This window comes from Leptopilina boulardi, unplaced genomic scaffold, assembly GCF_019393585.1.
Source record: "Leptopilina boulardi isolate dan_hultmark-lab unplaced genomic scaffold, ZJU_Lbou_2.1 LbouV2_38, whole genome shotgun sequence".
Classification (NCBI taxonomy): Eukaryota; Metazoa; Arthropoda; class Insecta; order Hymenoptera; family Figitidae; genus Leptopilina; species Leptopilina boulardi.
The window spans coordinates 4686615-4706967 of record NW_026137951.1 but is presented as its reverse complement, the minus strand read 5'-3'; the positions used below and the strand labels follow the sequence as shown (position 1 = coordinate 4706967).

Here is a 20353-nt window from a genome sequence, read left to right as displayed (position 1 = left end):
GGCTTTCTTCTGTGAAATGCCCCATTACTGTGGTATAAGATAAAAAAGATTCATTAAAACACTTTCTTGCATTTTAAAAGTTTATAAATTTTTTGCTTATGATAGGTTTATAGCAAGTATACTTAAAAGTGTTTGAGAGTGGTACTTTTGTTAACGCAATTATTTTTTTAAGCGAAATTGATTGACCATTTTTGCAATTTGAATTCTCAGCGCATTTTATTTAATACATCACTCATAAAATAATAAAACACACATAATTTCAAAACATATAATTTTTTTTTAATAAAAAGCGACAAAATTTATATTAGACTTATAATTTATATTAGCATAAAGTGTTTTAATTACTGAGATACTGTTGCGAATTGTTTAACTCCAAGAACGGTCAGTCATTTTCTTGTGAAATTTTAATGTAAGTAATTACATCACTTTTGAATACCTTTTAAAAATAAACAATAATAATAAGATTCCCAAGTAACACGTAATATTAAAATGTCCACCTGATGATAATATTATTGTAATATTACAGGCTGTTAGAATTATTCACCTAGAATCACAAACTTAAATACATTATAAGTTTAGCATGTTGGTAAGAACTCTCGATTTGTGTATCTAAAGTTCGGGGTTCAATTTCTTGCTTTCGTGCTTTCTTCGTGAAAAAAACTATTAATATTTGTTTTAATATTATAGTAGTAGAATTTTCTCTTTAATAATAGTATATTTATCCAAAATTATTTTTTTCAACTTGAAGATAGGTAAAAGTAAAATACTTTATTAATTGATTTACAATTAGTTACTTTAAAAAAATGTTTGGTAATTATTTATTTATCTTATATATATATATATATATATATATATATATATTTATGATGGTAGCGAACCTGGCTACCGAAACATTGTCTTAAATAAAAGTTTTTTACTTTTACCTATCTTTCAAAATCGAAAAAATAATTTTACATTTTTAATATTACAGTAATATTACGTGCTACTTGGGCGAACGAATTTTACCCTCCTATTTTTCTATTATAAAAAATAATTATCTTTTTGTAACGCAACTTTAAAGTGCGGTCAGAGCACTGCAAGCATTTATGCAGATCTTGATTGGTTACTTCCAGTAGAAAAACTAGTTTTTTTTATTAAATCCAACCAATCAACTTTTTCATAGACTTTGCATGCAAAAACTGTGACCGCGCAATTAGTCAAAAAAAAATTAAATTATTAACTTTACGAATCTTTTTAATATTTCTTAAATATATATAGTTTATTTTTTATTAACCATTCATTTCGCCACTAACTCTTATTTTTTTATACAGGTTTATTAATTAATTTTCAGTCTATGATTGTTAACATCGAAACTTGTGGCTTGTAATTCAAATTACTTAAATAGTAAAATATAATTGTTTATCGTTTTTCCGTAAAAATTGAATATTAAAAAGTACATATACATATGACGCATTTTCTGGAAAAAGAAACACCCGAAAAATAAAATTCTTTGAAAATAATATAATAAAAATCAAAATAAATAGAATTTTATTTTTTTGCTAACTTTTTTTACAGGGAATACCTCATATATTGATCGTAGATAATACTCTTCGATTATGTTAATTCTTTACGGAATAACGAGGATAAATAATAGTGGTGAAAAATATAATAAAAATTATCAGATCAACTTTGAACTTTAATCATTATTGTTAAAAATTATCAATTTTCAATTAAAGTACTTTCAAATCAAGAAATTCCTCAGAAAAGTAATAGATTGGGAGCAATTTTGTAAATTGTCACAGACAAGAGCACTAGTACTTTATTATAGTAATAAATTTAGGAAAATGTTTATTTTCGGAGAGGATGCCACATAGCAACTGGACGTCTCAGAGCTGCTAACATTTGTCGCCAGTGTGCCAATGCTCTTCCAGATGTTGTTGATCCCACGATAACGTGACCAACAGAAAATTTCCCATTTGTGCCTTGATCTCCTGTTACTTCCGCTACAGTCAGCCTTAACTGAACGGTCTGAATAATTTTAATGCATTTCATTACTATATTGACATATTGTATTGCAACATTAATTTTAATTATTAATAAAACGTTGTAACGTTGTTTTTAGTTACTTAAATATAAACACACTTCCAAGTGTTTCGCCGAAACAGAATTTAAAATAATTACGCGAGAAATTAAATAATTACAATTATTAAATGAGCCAAGCCCGAACTCAAAACTTATAATTATGTTTATTTTTGTTAAAAATGAAACACTGTAATTTGTATAATTTTCTAGAATTGAGAATGAGATTCCACACTTAGGAAATTTACTTTGTATACAATATAAAACGTTAATATGGTATTGCCTGTTGGTAAGTGGAAAAGCCACAACGAGAATCATTTCATATACTCTATACATTGTCATGTTTTTTGGAAAGCGTGATAGCGAAATTCACAATCCAATGTAGCCTATCTGGGAGTATTAGGATTGGCAGTCTAGTGACTTTTACCTACTTTGTCAAACATTTTGGTCTTTATTTTGTTTCTCTTTCTATCGTGTTAATTAAAGAAAGACATAAAGGAAAATGGTTGTCCGAAGTAGGTGATCGCATATTGAAGTTTAGCCAATCTTAATAGCTGTCAACCCAAAGACGCAGAATAAAGGGTGCAGGCGCGAGACAGCAATCAGCCAAGACGGGACGACAATTAACTGGCTCTCCAGTTCGAGCTTGGTATCTTTCCAATACTAACCGACTATTGGCTTCCCAGCGTCGAAATTCAGTGACAACAGTGCTGCAGTATTGGACACCTTGGGTGCTGCATCATTCAATGCCACAAGGAGGAAGGACCATAGAGGCTCCCAGTTTCTTAAGGTTCCCCAGGTTCGTTTGGAAAGACTTGGAAATAGAACAGGAAGTGCTTCAAGCGTTTCGAGTGTAAGCAGCGGAAGAAGTTTGATTCCGTCTGACCTAGACAACGAAGGCCATAAAAGAGGAACGCGAAATTTGCGTCAGTTTGAGAAAGGAAGAATCTGAGTTCCTTCTGAGGATCGAAGAGGAGCTTGTCAAGAATATGAAATCTTGCGACATCCAGAAGACCGTTAATCGGCTATGCACATGCAACCAAGAGGACTGAAGCAACAAGAGAGAGCGTATCCATGAGAAACGTCTTCGACGCGCGGTCATGCAGACGCAAAAGAAGAAACGAAGTACCGGTTGTCCGGAAGAGACAAAAGCCGAAATAAAAAAGAAAAACGAGGAAGCACCTCCATTGAGGAAGAATGTGGAGGTAACGAAGGCACCGAAGCCGTCCAACAAGACGAAGAATTTGAGAGGATCAACAGTGGTTATCCGAGTCGTTTGAGGTAAGACGTATGCTGATGTATTGGGAAAGCTCCGCTAGGAAGTTAACCCTCACATCAGCCACACGAGAGTCTTAGTGGCAAGACCCACTCATAAGGGAGACCTCTTGATCAGGGTCGGAGGTGACTCAGACAAGGTAGCTTTTACCGCCGAGGTGATCAAGGCTGTTGGCAGCATGGGTAAGGTGCAGACGGGGGATCGAAAGGTTACACTCGAGATCCGCGACCTGGATATCCTTACCCATGAAGCAGAAATCGGAAAGCCAGGAAGCTGGAAGGTGACTGTCTTAGGACCCAACAAGCGAGGGATGAAGCTTGCAGTTGTTGTCACCGACCAAGAAGAGGCTGCCAGACTGGAGGAATTGGGGCGCATAAAGATTGGCTTTATGTGCTGCCAAATAAGAAACAGAGTCATGGTCGTCCGGTGTCACCGATACCTATGTTACGGCCATCTAGCAAAGAAGCAGACACATCCGCTGTGTGCTTTAAGTGCGGAAAAGCGGATCATAAGTTTGTAGATTGTAAAAGCAGCCCTAGTTGCTTTTCGTGCAAAGCGAAATCCGGCGACAAGGTTCCTCTCAACCACGTCGCTGGAAGTGGAGCATGCAGAGTCTTTTGGTCAGTCCTCGAGGAAGCCAAGAAGACTCTCGCAAGAAACAAAGCCAAGTAGGCCTGTAAAATCGGCAGCAGCAAAGGTCGCGATAGCGAGATCCCAGGGACCTTAACCTACGAAGTTTAAAGCTTGACGGCAGTTCCGTAGTGTGAGGATTAGTCCAGCTCAAGAATGTGGTTTTTTAGTGGGTCGACCAGAACAAGAATGGTCATCCCCACATAACCTCGGAGCACCGGGCTCCAGGTATCTGCCTTGGATACTAAGGGTTATGCAGATTTTCAACTTCCCTCGTAAAAAAAATACCAACCGACTACAGTCTTCTCCAGGTTTAGATTCTTGATTAAATAATTCAAATATATATTGAATAAATAAGTAAATTCAATTGGTCGTTTAGTGATGTTATTTATTAAAAATATAATGTTGTGTGTCCTTCTCTCTCCCGTGTGAGAAGTGTACTTGTCGACCCTGAAAAATGGTGATTAGTGAAATTCAATAATTCGGTTTTTCGAGCTAGTCCAGGAAGCTCATAATTTGTGGTTATTTTCAAAGATTCGGGTAGTTTATATACATGGCGCCTGGGATTTATTTCCTAATAAATACTAAACGGATCTTTGGATGTTGTTGTTGAATTCTTAGTCTCGAGTTCAACAACTTAGATTATGTTCCTGCCATCGTCGCCATTTTTTGTAGAGTCGATTAAGTGGAATTTTTCACTGAGCACATGTTCCGCGTTACAAAGTTTATTGAAATAATTACGCAGACAAAATTCGCTGAATATCGGAAATATATAATAATCTTCTAAATCACGGCATATATTGAAAAAATCGAACTAACAATTGATTGAGGTTTGGTTCTAGATTAAACACCTAGCCTTGAGACAGCAATTTTGAATCAAGATTGAAGCTTCAGACTTAAATCGCTGTTACATTTTCGCTTTGCTTTTTTTCACTAAGACTTAATTAAAAATATTAAGCAAGTATCAACCAAACCTAAGCAAGCTTGAACTGATTGTCGCTTCTTACCTTGGTATTATTAATTATTTCTCAGGTGAGAATTGATGATGGATGTAAGTTTCATCAGATTTGGTTACGGCTTGGCAAAAATTGGTTAAGCAATAGTAGAACAATGCGGGCAAGGATATAAAACTTGAATGTAATAGCTATTAAAGCCTCAAAATTCCAAGCTTGATTAAGGATTAGTAAGCAAGTTTAAATAGACCCCGATGGATTATACTAACTGAATTCTAACCGAATATAGTTAAGATTCGATGAAATGCAAAATATTAAAGTTAATCGATAAAATATGATGAATTAAACTATTGAAGAGAATTACTAGAGTAGTACAGTTTTGCGAATTACAGAGCATTCAAATACATAAAGACTGCAATTGATAATTGGTTTACTTTTCAAAAATAATTCAAACTCACCTGCAAAGCATGTGCGGGCACACTAAAAATGATTGCCTCATTGAAAATAGGACTCTTTTCTCCTTTTTTGATTGATGTTCTCTTTTTATGTACTTTTTTTCCTTCTTGCAATAAATATACCTGAAAAAATATATATTTTTAAAATAATTTACACAAAATAACTTAAAATTCTTCATATCAAAATCATTGTATTACCTTTACAAAAAAATCACCAGGTATTATATCGCCCGCTTTTGTTACATCCAAAGTTCCAGTTCCTCGAAGATTTCTTGCTTTCACAACGACGAGAGTTAGTCGTTCTGCTGTAGGTAGATAACTTAAGGAGAACAAAAGCTCTCCTAATTGTGGAACAGGTAATGCAGGACTTATAAGCGGCAACCACGTAGTAGCAGGTGGTCTAGGAGCTGGTCCTAATCTTAGATTTGACTCTCCTAAAAGATACGCCTCTCCCGCCAATCCCATTTCTAACGTAAAAATCTGAAAAATAAACAAAGATTTATAAAGAGTTGTACGGAAAATATAATTATTATTCAATGAAACACGGGACATTCAAATCCAAACGGATATCCCAAAACTTTTTATGAATTTTAACTGGAAATACAGTCGACACTTGATAAATTGAAGCGGTCTTAGGGTCCCTTTAAAACTCTTGATAAATTAAAAAAAATAAATTTTAAAAAACTAAGGCATAAAAAAATTGTGGCATCTTGGAAAACCTGCTCTCCGTAAACGGAGATATAACAGTTTCAATGAGTGCAGTTCTAGTTCTTCGGCGGATTTCATTAATAGATCTATTGGCAAAGGAAAGACAGGATTTCTGTATGCTAAGAAAAAATCCAGCAAGCTTTCTAGAACAAGAGAACTACAACAGCCTAAATGATAAGAAAACGTAAAAGTTTCGTTTCAAAGAAACGAGAAAAGATGTCGTTGAAAGATGACAAAGGTGATGTAAATTCTTGATAGACCTTATCGTGGTGGTGGGGCTTTTCACTAAAGGACATCCAAAAACTAAGATGTAAGGTAAGGAGAAAAAGATATATGGAAAGCAAACGACTAAATAAGGACGTTTTCGGTGCAGAAAAGGGATACCCCAGTGCCGGCGCTGCTGAAAGTGTGCAAGTTGGCTTCCCAACGTCGAAATCCAGTGACAACAGTGCTGCAGTATTGAACACCTTGGTTACTGCAGTATTCAATGCCACAAAGAGGATGGACCATGGGGGTACCCAGTTTCTTAAGGTTCCCCAGATCCATTTGGAGAGACTTGGAGGTAGAAAAGCAAGCGTTTCTAGTATCAGCAGCAGAAAAAGTTTGATTCCGTCTGATTTAGATAAAGTGACAATTGAAGAAGAACGCAAGAAGTGTTTAAAGCTTAGGCAAGAGAAAGCTGAGTGTCTTCAGAGGATCGAAGAGGAGATCGCCAAGGTGATAAAGTCTTGCGAAATCTAGAAGAATTTCAACATTAATATTAAGGACAGACTTAAGATTCTTCAAAATTTTGTCAGTGAGGCGAAGAGAAAGTACGCCCTAGCAGATAAAGGCCTGAGCAGAATAGAAACGTAACCAGAATCTTAACCGCAATCGCAACCGGAAGAATGAGTTAGAGAAAGATAGACATATTGTTTGTCCTTCTCTAACTCATTCTTCCGTTTGCGATTACGATTCCGGTTACGTTTCTATTCTGCTCAGGCCTTAATGGAGATCGCAATAATTTGGTGGAAGTAAATCCGGTCGTTAGCCACACGCAGGTCGTAGGCGCAAGGCCTACAAAAAGGGGAGATCTCCTGATCAAAATTAGAGGATACTCTAATAAGTATTATTCACAAGAATAAAGTTTGTTACAAATAATATTTATTAAATTCATTCAAGAAAAAATTACTTTATATTTCGAAATTCACATCAGCTTCGGCTTGGTGAAAAACAAGAATATTTTAAACATTTGTTTTGCACCATACCATATGATTAATAATAAAATTTGTAGACAAACATTCCTTCTCAAGATTTCTTAAATACAATTATTTTATATAGTTTTAGTTACCTCTACTAGAAGTGTTCTTCCCACAGGACCTCCTTCTAAAGAAAATATAAATTTCTCCTGATAACTCGGTGATGGAGAACCTCGGTAAAGTCTTGTTTGAACATGTGTTTGTCTATCTGGTAATAAGCATACCCTAAAAAAAATTTTAATATTAAATCATGTTTTCGAATTTTTAAATTACATGCGGCTTGGCAGACTACTTTTAAAATATAATTAATGATCCCGCAACTAAAAACAGAAGCAAAAGATACAGACAACTTGGAGTCTCGACAAATATGTAAAATATTAACTACTTCAAAAGTCAACGATTAAATAATTAATTAAATAATTTTTCTGATTTCTAACACTTGCCTAGCAAAAGTATCCTGTGCAGGTTGACCATCAGCAGTAACTAAGTCTCTGGCTTCTAGTACGCTTACAATTAGATCACCTTCTCCTCGACCGCTCCACCTTTCATGTTCCAGTCCAACACAAACGTGACCAACAATTGGAGCTTCATCTAAATCTCCTAAAGTTACACTCGTATCAGAACAAACACTTTCAAAACTAACTGCTCGTTGAAGGGTGGCTATATCAGGAGGAGGTTCTGGTTCAGGCAAGGAACTACGTCGAATGCCAAGTCCCAAGTCCATGAAGTCTCCCACCATATATCCCAAATACGATTCGTCCAAACTCTATTAAAAATAAATTAAATAAGTTTTTAGTTTAACACTCTCTGCAAGAAATGTCAATTACATCTCAAGATAGAAATATAATGTACCTGAGACAATCGTCGCTTCATTTGAACTTCTTCCAAAGCTGCATAATGATCATGACTACTTTTCCTCCTAAAATGTGAATTAATTTATTTCATTATATTTAGATCTACAAAAAATGATTCAAAAATGATTCTACACTACTATTCTTCTAGATAGTTATCAGCAAACAGGTGTAAAAAAAACTATATATTTTGGGAATTTATTTTATTGTTCTTGTGTAATAAAATATATCAGCCGTTCGCTCAAAGAACCACTTAAAACGGCATAAGTTTTTGACCAAAACATTTAAATTGTTTTTAGAAAAGAAGGGATTGTATCTTGCAGCTACATAAACATTAAACAAAATTGTAACTATTAATGTCAGCTACGCATTACCATTCGATTAAAATTGAAATAGAAAATCTCAGAGATAAATTAATTACATTACCTCAAAAATTAGATCAACAGACTATAGCAAATGCCAAGTTAGGTTTAGATAATATGCTAGATTTATTAGAACAAATTAAATCCCGTACTAGATTTAATCATTGTAAAGAAAAAAGTTTTGAAATGTTAAACTTAAATTGTTCTTTTAGCAATCGAAACATCTATGAAATGATTCCGTAACAATACGATTTTAGGCCAATCAAAAAAACTTAATTTGAAATAAGTCCGCAATAATCAGTTTTTAAATAATCTTGTTTTAATATGGTGCATCATCCTAATATAAAATGAGTCCGCAAAAGTCCGGAGTTTGTATACGTATAAAATCATCATTGTTGCTGACTTTGTACATAGACTAATTTCGGATTTTGACGGAATCATGTCGGATTAGGATTTTTCACCAGATTAAATCTGCATTCATGCAAATTAATACAGAATTAGCGTCATATTCCTCTCTCGCTAACGCTCGCGTGGTTGAAATTGTAATTCTTATTGTTTACTTATTGCAGTTCATTCATATATGTATTTGTCACATTAAGATATCATATTATTATGAACTCAGTTTTTTGATTGTATTAAAACCAGATTTTTATATCCTGTTTGTCGATAGTTTAGATACAAATTACGGATTACTCTGGATTGATTTTGTATGAAGTTTTTTGATCAAACTAAACTCATATTGTTGCGGATTAATTATGGGTTGATTTCATGTCAATTCAGGACTACTCTGGACTGATCTCGAATTTGTCTTTTCGTCCAAACTGTTTGCTGACTAATAAAGATAGTGTACTTTTAAAAATAAAATTCTTAAATTGTCAATTAATTTTTATCTTTACCTTGATAGTTCATTTGTTTCTAATTCAATATATTCCTGCACACCATTTAACCTCTCCATACTTTTTCTTCTTTGCTCTAAACTATTAAAAATATCCTAAAAATGGAATAAAATGGTTATAAACGATTATATAAAAACATGGAGAAAATATTAATCACTGATTGAGAAATAATTTTTTTAAATTCACTTAAAATCCGATTGAACACTGTACTCCAAAAACATCGATAGATTCTATTAAATTAAATCCAAAAACAGTTTCAAGAGCTAATCTATTTTAATTGAACATATCGATACTTAAGAAGTACGATAATTATTCTGCATTAACTTATTTCCCTATTGTAAATTCCCGTATGAGATCCCGTATAAGATCACTTATGGTTTCTCATATGAGATACTATATCAGATCTTATGAGAATTCTATATGAGATCTTACATAGGATCCCACATGGGAATATGTAGTAGTTATTTAAAAAAAGAATATGAGACATATTTTAGGTTTTAAACACAAAATATTTTTGCTTTATATAAAATGAATTCAAAATTTTGTCCGATTTTACGTATCTCTTACCGTTTTTGAGATATTCACAAATTTTATTTTTCAAATTTCGACCCCATATGGGATCCTATATGGAATCCTGTATGGATACTGATGAGATTCTTCTTACGAGATGTCCCATATTATGGGAATTAACAGTAGGGTTAAAAGTAATAATAGAAATTATAATTATTTCATTTACGTAAAGCGATTCAACTTTGAATTTAAACTTCAAGAGGTGACTTTGACACTCATCAGTAAAAAATATTGAGAAATAATTAATAACCTCTGATGTTCTTGTAAAGCTGGGATCTGTTAAATAGGGATGTTGATCTTGACTTAAGTCTCTAAGAAGCAATGGAGATGACGGAGGATCTTGCAAACTATTGTAAACCTGTAAAATTATATTAGTGTTATTTAATTCTACTATAATGTAAGACTATGTAGCAATATCTTACAATGGCTTCTGTTATTATACTTCGTATCTTACACTTAATATCAACTAATGCTTTGACCTACTAACAGTAATTAATATTATGTTTTTTAAATTTCCTCCCTGAAAAATCCGCTGACATCCTTTATGATAAAAGTAGTTTAAAAAGATACTCTTGTTTACTTTAAATAAAAATAAACCATTCTACAAAGCCGTAAATTTTTTACGATTGTTTATAGGAGAAAAAAGAATTGTGAGACGGGAAAATATTTTTTGACGTTATTTCGAGAAATAAATTATCAAATATCAGCGTACGGAAAGAGTCGATATTTGATCATATTATATCTTTGTTCAAGTCAGTGATTAATGTATTTTATTTTATAATAAATTTGTGTTCCTAGAAGTCCCTTAATCTTTTATTTTTATATTTTATATTCTTGGGTTCACCAATTTTCCTCCCTGTATAGTCTTTTGTTAATTTTAATTAATAAATTAACTGGCGTTCACATGCAATTATTATTTTATTGTCAAATATAGCCCTAGCAACGTCTTAATTGATTAAATAAATTTTTAACTATTTTTGTTAATCCTCCTCTCTGTTTTTACCTCAAGAAATTAGCACCGCTAATTCAGATAATTTAATAAGAAATATTTAAATTACAATAACTAGTAGGGGCAGTTAGTAGGTCGTACCTCTTGTGCTGTTCTTTGTGCTTCCAAATTAAGTTCAGGACTGTAAAGATCCGATCCTCGTTTTAAAGTGTCACTACTATTTGCTTCAGTTTGACTATCAATTATGTCTTGCATATGATCCAAAGAATCAAGAGTTTCGGTATTTACAGCTTGATCATGATCGTCAGATGTAAATGGAAAATTTTGCACCTGTTGTGCTGTTGATAAAACAGAGCTGAAAGTATATACAAAAAATTAACGGAATGATTTGACACTTTAGAAATATATATCTTATAAGTAGCTTCTTGTTGACAAAGAATGTATAATATTAGAGAGAATGGACATTTGGTAAGTTTTAGCGGAAAATTTATATATTTATCTAACAGCTTACTTATAGAACTCTGAAGCGTCGATGTAACTTTGCGAAGTTACCGATCTCAGAGCATTAAATATTCTTTCTCCAGTGGTGGGACTTCTTTTTCTCAATCTTGATTCAGAATTCGATGGATCAGGTGGAGCAGGTGGTGGCACTGGACTAGAAGCATTATCTACGACTTCATTCGGTGAAGGCAACGATTCAATATTTAAGAAAAGTTCATCATGCTCGTGATGGGTGAGCTGGTTATGTGTCATTTCATAGGTAGATCGATCTGGTAGACTTTGAATGTACTGTGACACTCGTTGTAAACCTTGTAACTTCGTAGGACAACTTTGTAAACTATAATTCCCAAGGGAATTCTTATCGATAGTCTTGCTATTTCGAAAGGGAATCATCTCGATGCTTTGCATTTTGCTCATTTTCTGAGTCAAGTTGTTAGATAAATCCTGAGCATTCTGTAAAATCTTTGAAACGTTTTGTGACCTGTACATTGAATCCATGATCAGCTGTGTTGTATTATTAGAACAGTTTTGTGACTCAAAATCACTGTTTAATCCTCTAGAGTCGTTTTTTAAATGTTGCCGCGCTGTATTATTTCTTTGTACTATATCATAACTACCATATGGCCGTGGTCCTCGACAAAAATGATCGTGATCATCATATTCCAAATTCAACTCGTGCTCTGTAATTGGTGCTCCTTCAACACTATATCTAATCTTTGCAGGTTCATCAACGTGATCATATTGTCTATAGGTACTATTTTCAACAGTTGATACTTCTTTTCTCCGATCTTTTTGAACATCAATATTATATCTACAATAAAAAATTAAGTTACAGTTGCAAATAAATATCTTAAAGGATTTTATCGACTAAAGACTATTCGATTACCTGTGATCAAAATTGGTAGGCCTCAAGTCAGACTGATTTTGAACTGCATACACAGCCATTTGAATGTTGCCTGGTAAATTTCTGCACGCATATGTGTCAAAGGCTATTTTACATTGCTCATTAGGTTTAAAAGGAGTGTAATTCTCAAATTCTGATCTCATTTGTTCTTCATAACCATTAATATGTTCATTTTGGAAGAGAAATACGGAAGGCTCTGTGGCATGTGAGGGAGGAACATTTGATATAAAGGGAGGAGGAGTTAGCGGACCAAGATTTGATTCTTGCATTCTGAGGTAATCTATAGTATTTGTAGCATGAAGAGGTGAAGGCCTAGGACGAGAAATTGGTCTCGGTTGTGGAGCTGGTCTTAATGGTTGCGGAGGTATCGCAGTTCCAGTTCCCAAAGGTGGATGAAGATCTCTGTCGACTGCTTCAAATCTATAAATGATAAAAATTCATTTTAATTATTTTTTCACGTCGTTCAATATTCCAATAGTAATATTAAATAACATATTGTAATTGTGTTTTCATAAAATAACCTTGTGAACGATCCTTGAGCATCAAGTTTGAGGTCACTGTCACTGTGTAATAAATGATGCGATGCACTTCCATTTTTGCGATATATACCTGGCACAGCTTGAGCAGTAGGGTGCTGTGCTTTCACGAGACCAACCTAATAGTATAACAATAAATCATATTCAATGCTTTATCTGGAACTTAAAAAAATAATTACAGCCCGTTTGAAATTTACAAATATTAGTCCAATTTATTTTAAACAAATTAAAAAATTCCTAAATAATGGACGCTACCTAATCTTAACCTATAACTATGTTAACATATATTTTAACAATAATTAAAAAAATTTTGTAAGTTACAAATTTTTTCTTTTCGTCAAAGCTTTACCTTTTCTTCTCTCGGCGCCCACAACCATGATAATCTTTGCCTCCATTCTTCACAAATGCTCCAAATATTTCTTACTCCGCATTGCCAACTAATGAAGTATCTATTCAGGTAAAGGGCTCTGCAGCAAATCAAATATAACGGAATTTAATGAATGCGCTTGAAAAGTACTTAAACATTTTAATCTGACTATACTAACCAATATTGGCTAAATATTATATGACAATATTTAGGCAATATTACCACAATATTAATTATATCCGCTTTAAGATAATATTACCTGATATACTTCAAATACAAAACTCACTTTTTGCAGAGTACAAGCGCTACACCAGCAATAAGAATAATAGCTAAAGCAGCTCCTACACTGGTAAGAACCCAGCCCATTATTTTCAAATTTTGATTCCGATCACAAATATAAAATTATGTGTTAATCCTGAAACACAAGAATGGAAATATTTTCGTAATTTATTTTTAGGGAAATGAAAACTTAAAGATTACACAGGCACACAAAAAATAAAAAGTTGTTTGGCCGAAACACTACACTAGTCTATTTTTATGTATTTTTTCACGCTGAATCCGAATCCGAAGTCAGAATTATCAGATTGGCTCTTATTTTTGAGATAAACTCAAAACACTGCTCAGAAAGAAAAATAAAATCAAAAAGTTAAAAAATTTTTGAATGTCACTGCGATAGTGTAATTCCATGTATTTTTTGTCGCTGAATCCGAATCCAAAGTCAGAATTGTTAGATTCGCTCAAATTTTTGAGATAATTGCAAAAAAACACAAGTAACAAAAAACTCAAAATACTCAAAATCAGTTTTTTGGAATTATCTTCAAAATTTGAGCCAATCTGTCAATTATGACTTCGAATTCGGATTCAGCGTGAAAAAATACATGAAAATGCACTATCGTAGTGTTTCGGCAAAAAAATTATCTGTGCCCCTAATTCAGAATTTTTATCAGTTTTTGGCGATTTTAGCTCAAAGAAATTTTTTTTTGCCGAAACATTACGATAGTGCATTTTCATGTATTTTTTCACGCTGAATCCGAATTCGATGTCAGAATTGACAGATTGGCTCAAATTTTGAAGATAATTCCAAAAAACTGATTTTGAGTATTTTGAGTTTTTTGTTACTTGTGTTTTTTTGCAATTATCTCAAAAATTTGAGCGAATCTAACAATTCTGACTTTGGATTCGGATTCAGCGACAAAAAATACATGGAATTACACTATCGCAGTGACATTCAAAAATTTTTTAACTTTTTGATTTTATTTTTCTTTCTGAGCAGTTTTTTGAGTTTATCTCAAAAATAAGAGCCAATTTGATAATTCTGACTTCGGATTCGGATTCAGCGTGAAAAAATACATGAAAATAGACTAGTGTAGTGTCTCGGCCAAACAACTTTTTATTTTTTGTGTGCCTGTATTATTTAATGGCAATAAAATTAGAGATGCAAGGATGGAACAGTATATTAAGCAACAAGGGAAAAATGAGAATGCGCCCTCTAGCGAGCAAAATCCAATGGACCATAGCAAACGAGCAGCTAAGTAGCGCTCTTTCTTCACCTTACTAACATCCAGAATGAAGGATACGTTTTTGACTCACTTTTAATGAATTAGTTTAAAATCATACTATTCTTTTGTCATAAAAATGTTAAGAAAGTTTGTTATGAAATTGGAAATAATTTATTCGAGAAGAAATTGGTAAATCGATTTATCCGACTATGTTAAAGAAAAAGAAAAATTTAATTTAAAAGATGTAAGGAAACACTATTGGTTGGTTGCGGAGTCAGTAGATTTTGACTAAATATTATTATTTTTGTTTATTAAATTTTAAATAAGTACGAGAATTAATTAAATCTTCTTCTTTCTATTTATCAAGTAATTTGTTTCGCTTCATTAATTAAATAAAATTTATCAATATTTCTAACAACTGAATTCTATCAATTTCTTTGAAAATATATGTTAATTTTCACGAACCCATTGCCTGCCGGGTCATTAATTTAGAATTTCATTTTCTTTCTTTTTTACTAAATATGGCTTTTAATAAACAATTAACTATATTTTAGAGAAGTCAGGCGCTCTGTAAATTGTATAAATAAACGGTTCGCCTTTATGGCCTGCCATAAATTAAATATTTCCAGAATATTCTATTTATTTACTTAATTATTAATTTTACAATTAAATAAACGATAGGTTATAATTTTGTAGCACGAGTAACAAACAATGTAGGATATGAAAATCACCAGCGTTTATAAATTGAAAAATTTTTAATCATAGAGAGTTTCCAATGTTCATACCACAGGTGTTAGGGAACTGATTCTATAGCGTCGATTCTTTTTTAAAATCTTTTAGTAACCATTTTGACATAATTTATTCTTACCCTCACACCAACGGATATTTCAGGATATCCGTCTTAGGAATATTTGGAAATTTTCATATCTTATATATGTATATTCTTATTTCTAAGGGCAACCCTATAGCCATAGAACGTCCGTAGGGTGTCCTAAATATTCGGATGCAGTTAGGGTAGTAAATGACTATTTGGTAATATGAAACTACTAATTAATTTAATAGACGAATCGCCGCAGTTAAATTAGTCAATATAACTTATTTTAGAAGTATTATTTTCGATTTAGAAAAGAGAGTATATATAATTTATAATAATGTCAATTGGTGTTAACAGTTGTTCCCATTTTTTTCATCGATTGAAGACATCGTCGCTGGAGACAAAAAGAACGAGAAACCACTTAATGGTTTACAACTTTATCACGAGACTTTGCACACAGTATTCAGTGCAAAATATATAAAAATAGTAGCATAAATAAACTTGAAACAGACAAAAGATAGAACAATAAAGCATCACATCATTTATACATAAGTATCACTGTCACCGTTCAAAGTTTGCGATACTTACAAAGCGAAACATCACAAACACATTGCTTGTAACATCAATATAACAATTATTTTAAAAAGAAACATCAGAACTGGCATTAAACAATCTTCTTTATGTCCAATATATCCCAAAGACAATATAAAACTAGTAACAATTAAAATAAAATTGTCTAAAGTATGTCCTATGCAGCTCAGTAATATATGTTATACCTCTGTAATAAACAGTAATATTTTGTAATAAGTGTAATAATTGGAATAATATTGGTAATACGTGTAATATTAATGTAATCGGGAGTCAAGTGTAGACTTTTTTAATTAGTAAATTCCCCCCGTGTAATTACAGAAAAAAACTGTGAACAATTCGAAACCTGGTTAAAATTTTAGACTTACTTCAGATTAAATACAGACAGATCAATCCGGATTAGTCCAGAAATTGTACAAAACAATCCGAAAAGGAACCGTATTAATGAGCAATCATTCCGGATGAAAAGATAAATCCAACATTAGTTCAGAATAGTCCGAAATTGACATGAAATATATCCGCATTTAGCCCGCAACAATTTGATTTTAGTTAGATCAAAAAACAAGCCAAAATGAGTCCAGAATAATTCAGAATTTGTATGTAAAATATCCGCAAATAGTATGCAACAATCCGGATTCAGTATTGTCCAAAAAAATGATTCCGACATGAGGCCGTAATAATCTGAAATCTTTATTCAATTCAATTCGGATTAAGATGTTATACAAGATTAAGACCGGATTGTTGTTATCTAATACCGAATTTCTTACATACAGACTCCGAATTATTCCGGACTCTTTTTAGGTTCAGTTTTTTGATCGATCGAGAATCGAATTGTTATGGACTTATTTTATATAAGTTTCGAACTAATTAGGACTTATCTCATATTTGTTGTTTTGACCGCAATAATTTCGGAATATTTTATATCATTTTTGGACTGTTTTCGTACAATCTATATATAAATTCAGTCCATTTAAAAATCTGAATCCGAAATGAGTCTGATATCCGATATTCTGTATGTATTAAGTCCACTACAATCTGGATTTAGTTAGATTTTTCTGCTTTTATTACAGTTCCTACTCATACCGCCAGGTGCAGTTCTCTCACAGTTGAGATGAGTTTCAAGTTCTATAAGAACTGTTCACTGTCGGCGTAAAGAACATGTTGCCATCTAACCAACAGTTACTATTTTGGTTAATATTTTGGAATGTTGAATTAATCCGGAATTAGTCTAGCTAAATCCGCAATTTGCTCGTTTGGGAAAATTGGAAATCCGGTCAAATGCGAAATTAATCGAATCATACAAAACTAAAGAATGCAAAATTACTTCTATTCAATCCTAAATTAATCCGGCCAGTGTAATCAGTAAATCTAGAATGTGCATTCACTAGTTACGTTTGATTAAACTGGCTTCGGATTAGACCTGATTAATTTCGGATTCACTACTTACACAAATCGAGCAAATTTCGCTGATTTAGCTGGACTAATTCCGGATGACAAAAGCTTGACAATAAACCTGACTGGGACTAATTCCAGATTAGTCCATAAACAGTCCGGAATTTTTAGCAGGGGTCCTAACTAGTAGCACTAATGTTTAAAAGTTATTAAAATAATTACTGTCAATATTAACTTAATTTGGTATGATTTATTTCATAATTGCTAAAAGATATTAAAAATGTTCATTTATCGAATTCTGCTAAAAATTAACTTTAAAATACTAGAAATACTGCCTTAGAGTCTTCATGTGTTAATACGTCTGCCTGACGTCATGGTTTTACAAACCGTACTTGCAGTAGTATGCACATTAATTAATTCAAATGTAATTTAATAAATATTTTTCACAAATCAACTAATTTATCATTTTTTTCATCAAACTACAGTAATTAGTTGCAATATTTTGCTTTAAATCAAACTTAAGTGAAACCTGATCAAATTAGTTTAAAGATTGATTGAGAAAATCCGCCAGGGTATATAAACAACTCTCACTACTTTTTATAATTTATTTTTAAGCTAATATTTTAGGGATATGTTATTCTCATACAGAACAACATTTTTATACCAAAGTATTAAGTCAATCCAATAACTAAAAATTTTTGGTGTTTTTTCTTAGAATTACATGTGAGAATAATTAATAATTTAAGTTGTCTAAAGTTATATTATTACTAAGGAGAATGAATTGTAATTTAAATATTATTATTTATAAGAAATGATAATAATAATGATATTAAAATTTTAATTAGTTCTCCTTAGTAAATAAAAATTTACATAATTTAATTTGCATTATTACTTTATCGAGCAAAATTCGGTAATTAGCTGGACTAATTCCAGATGACAAAATAGATCAACATCTTTCTTCTTAAAATTTACATTTAATTTGTTATAATTATAATAATCATACATCACTTAATAAAAGTTATTTTTTAACTTTAATTGCAAACATTTATTGCTTTATACTGCACTATACAGATTAATTCCCTTTATTTTCACGCCTAAAAAATTTCCCGAACATAATACAATTTCTGCATTAAGAAATCATTTCTATTCACCTTTTCTTGAATTTAAAAAACGACGGTCAATATAAAAACCGCTATCGTTCAATTCTTTCTTTTTACTAGGGTGTAAATACATTATATATGAGAGGACAATCAGGAATTTAAACAAAAGTAAAACAATGCGGTGTTATCTGACCAGTTCAGCAGGCACAGGGAATCATTGAGCACGTTTTTCGTAATTATCGATCCCACCCGTGCTTTCTCGAGCATATTCAGTCGGTCGACTTTCAGGTTCATCACAATATCTCTACATTTAAATATTATATAAAAAAAAATGTTTACAGGCAAAGCAAAGAACATAATTATTGCAATATCATCAACTTTAATTAAAATTAAGAAATTGTCAAGCATATAATATGATACACGTATGTTATGATATCTTACCCTACTTGATAAAATCCATTAAATTAATTAGTCCAGGTTGACAGTCAATGTGAGTTATCTTAAACTCTTTTCCTTTATCTCGGCACTAACTCGCGAGACAAGAATCCCAAATAGCTTTTCGGTTAGAGTCATCGTTTTTACAGCCCCGATTTTCGCAAGCACAAAGCTTACGAGCTTTGAGTGACCCTCGCTCGCCACACAGACGAGCCTGGACTAAGGGGTGCTTGTGACTCCGACAGGTGGCGCTAAAAACTCTAAACACCCCGTGTATCTAAAATATATATATATACTCACATTATATAGGGTAAGGTGCCAAACGTAAGCGAAAGTGGATCTCGACCTAACATTATTTACAGCTCTAAACGAGCTTTGTAATTAATAATTTTACTTAGCCAAAATAAATCTAAGTAGGGAAGAGGTAATATTAAATGAATGAATATTGTACATATAAATTTATTTATAATTTAAATATTTTATTTCCAATAATATTAATAACATAGTGTTACAAAAAATAAAATTACTTTGAATCGGACCTACCCTAATTTGTTCGTCTTGAAAAACTGAAAAGAATGGTGTATATTAAATCACTCAAATACCCCAAAAATTTAATTTAAGAGCAAAAAACCCGTTTTTTGTAGTTTTTGTATGAAATAGCATGTAATTTCGACATTTTTGGTCCAAATTCAAGGAGTATTATTCAAAAGTAGTAGTATTATTCACAGCAGTTAAAAAAAATATGTACGTCAGAATTAGTATTGTTCGGACTTAAATAGGAGCCAAGAATATTCCTCACTTAAAGTAAATGGGAAATATTCTTACAATAAATAATATATTCTTATTGTAAGAATATTTCACATTTAATTTAAGTGGGGAATATTCTTGGCTTCTATTCAAGTAGGCCGAACAATACTAATTCTGATGTACATTTTTTTTTTTTAACTGCTGTGAATAATACTACTACTTTTGAATAATACTGATGTAAATGGGAATGATTTCCCTTTAAATAGTATTATTTTTGTAGATTAATCTTCGAATGGTACCAACTAGTATAGACAGATTTTTTTTGGATCGCTAATAACGAGTATGATGTCAGATTTTAGAAATTCAAAATGGCAAATCCAATATGGCTGACATTTTTGAAAATTTTTCTTATTATTTAGCGGATTTGATTGAAAATCGTTACTCCTGGGTTTTTGAAATCGCTGGTCACGAATCTAAAGTCAGAGACCACCAAAAGCCACAAGTACTGATTTCCAGAAACCTAG

General features: G+C 32.2%; 1 protein-coding gene across 1 annotated transcript; it reads right to left on the bottom strand.

Annotated features, from left to right (window-relative positions):
- Positions 1-826: 826 nt before the first annotated feature.
- LOC127288043 (uncharacterized) lies at positions 827-19297 on the bottom strand. The gene is made up of 15 exons (XM_051315248.1): positions 19089-19297; positions 13541-13669; positions 13237-13354; positions 12873-13006; positions 12334-12771; positions 11458-12258; positions 11088-11301; positions 10248-10355; positions 9428-9522; positions 8171-8237; positions 7762-8084; positions 7411-7543; positions 5571-5852; positions 5376-5495; positions 827-2007 (listed from the first exon to the last, which is right to left on the bottom strand). The coding sequence occupies exons 2-15, from the start codon at positions 13618-13620 to the stop codon at positions 1828-1830; spliced, it is 3093 nt and encodes a 1030-aa protein (XP_051171205.1). The 5' UTR covers positions 13621-13669; positions 19089-19297; the 3' UTR covers positions 827-1827.
- Positions 19298-20353: the final 1056 nt, after the last annotated feature.

Coding starts and splice junctions, on each gene's coding strand:
- LOC127288043 (XM_051315248.1), bottom strand. CDS start 13,620: ATGGGCTGGGTTCTTACCAGTGTAGGAGCTGCTTTAGCTATTATTCTT. Junction 12,772..12,872: donor GCTCAAGGATCGTTCACAAG/GTTATTTTATGA, acceptor TATCATTTATAG/ATTTGAAGCAGTCGACAGAG. Junction 11,302..11,457: donor GACGCTTCAGAGTTCTATAA/GTAAGCTGTTAG, acceptor ATATACTTTCAG/CTCTGTTTTATCAACAGCAC.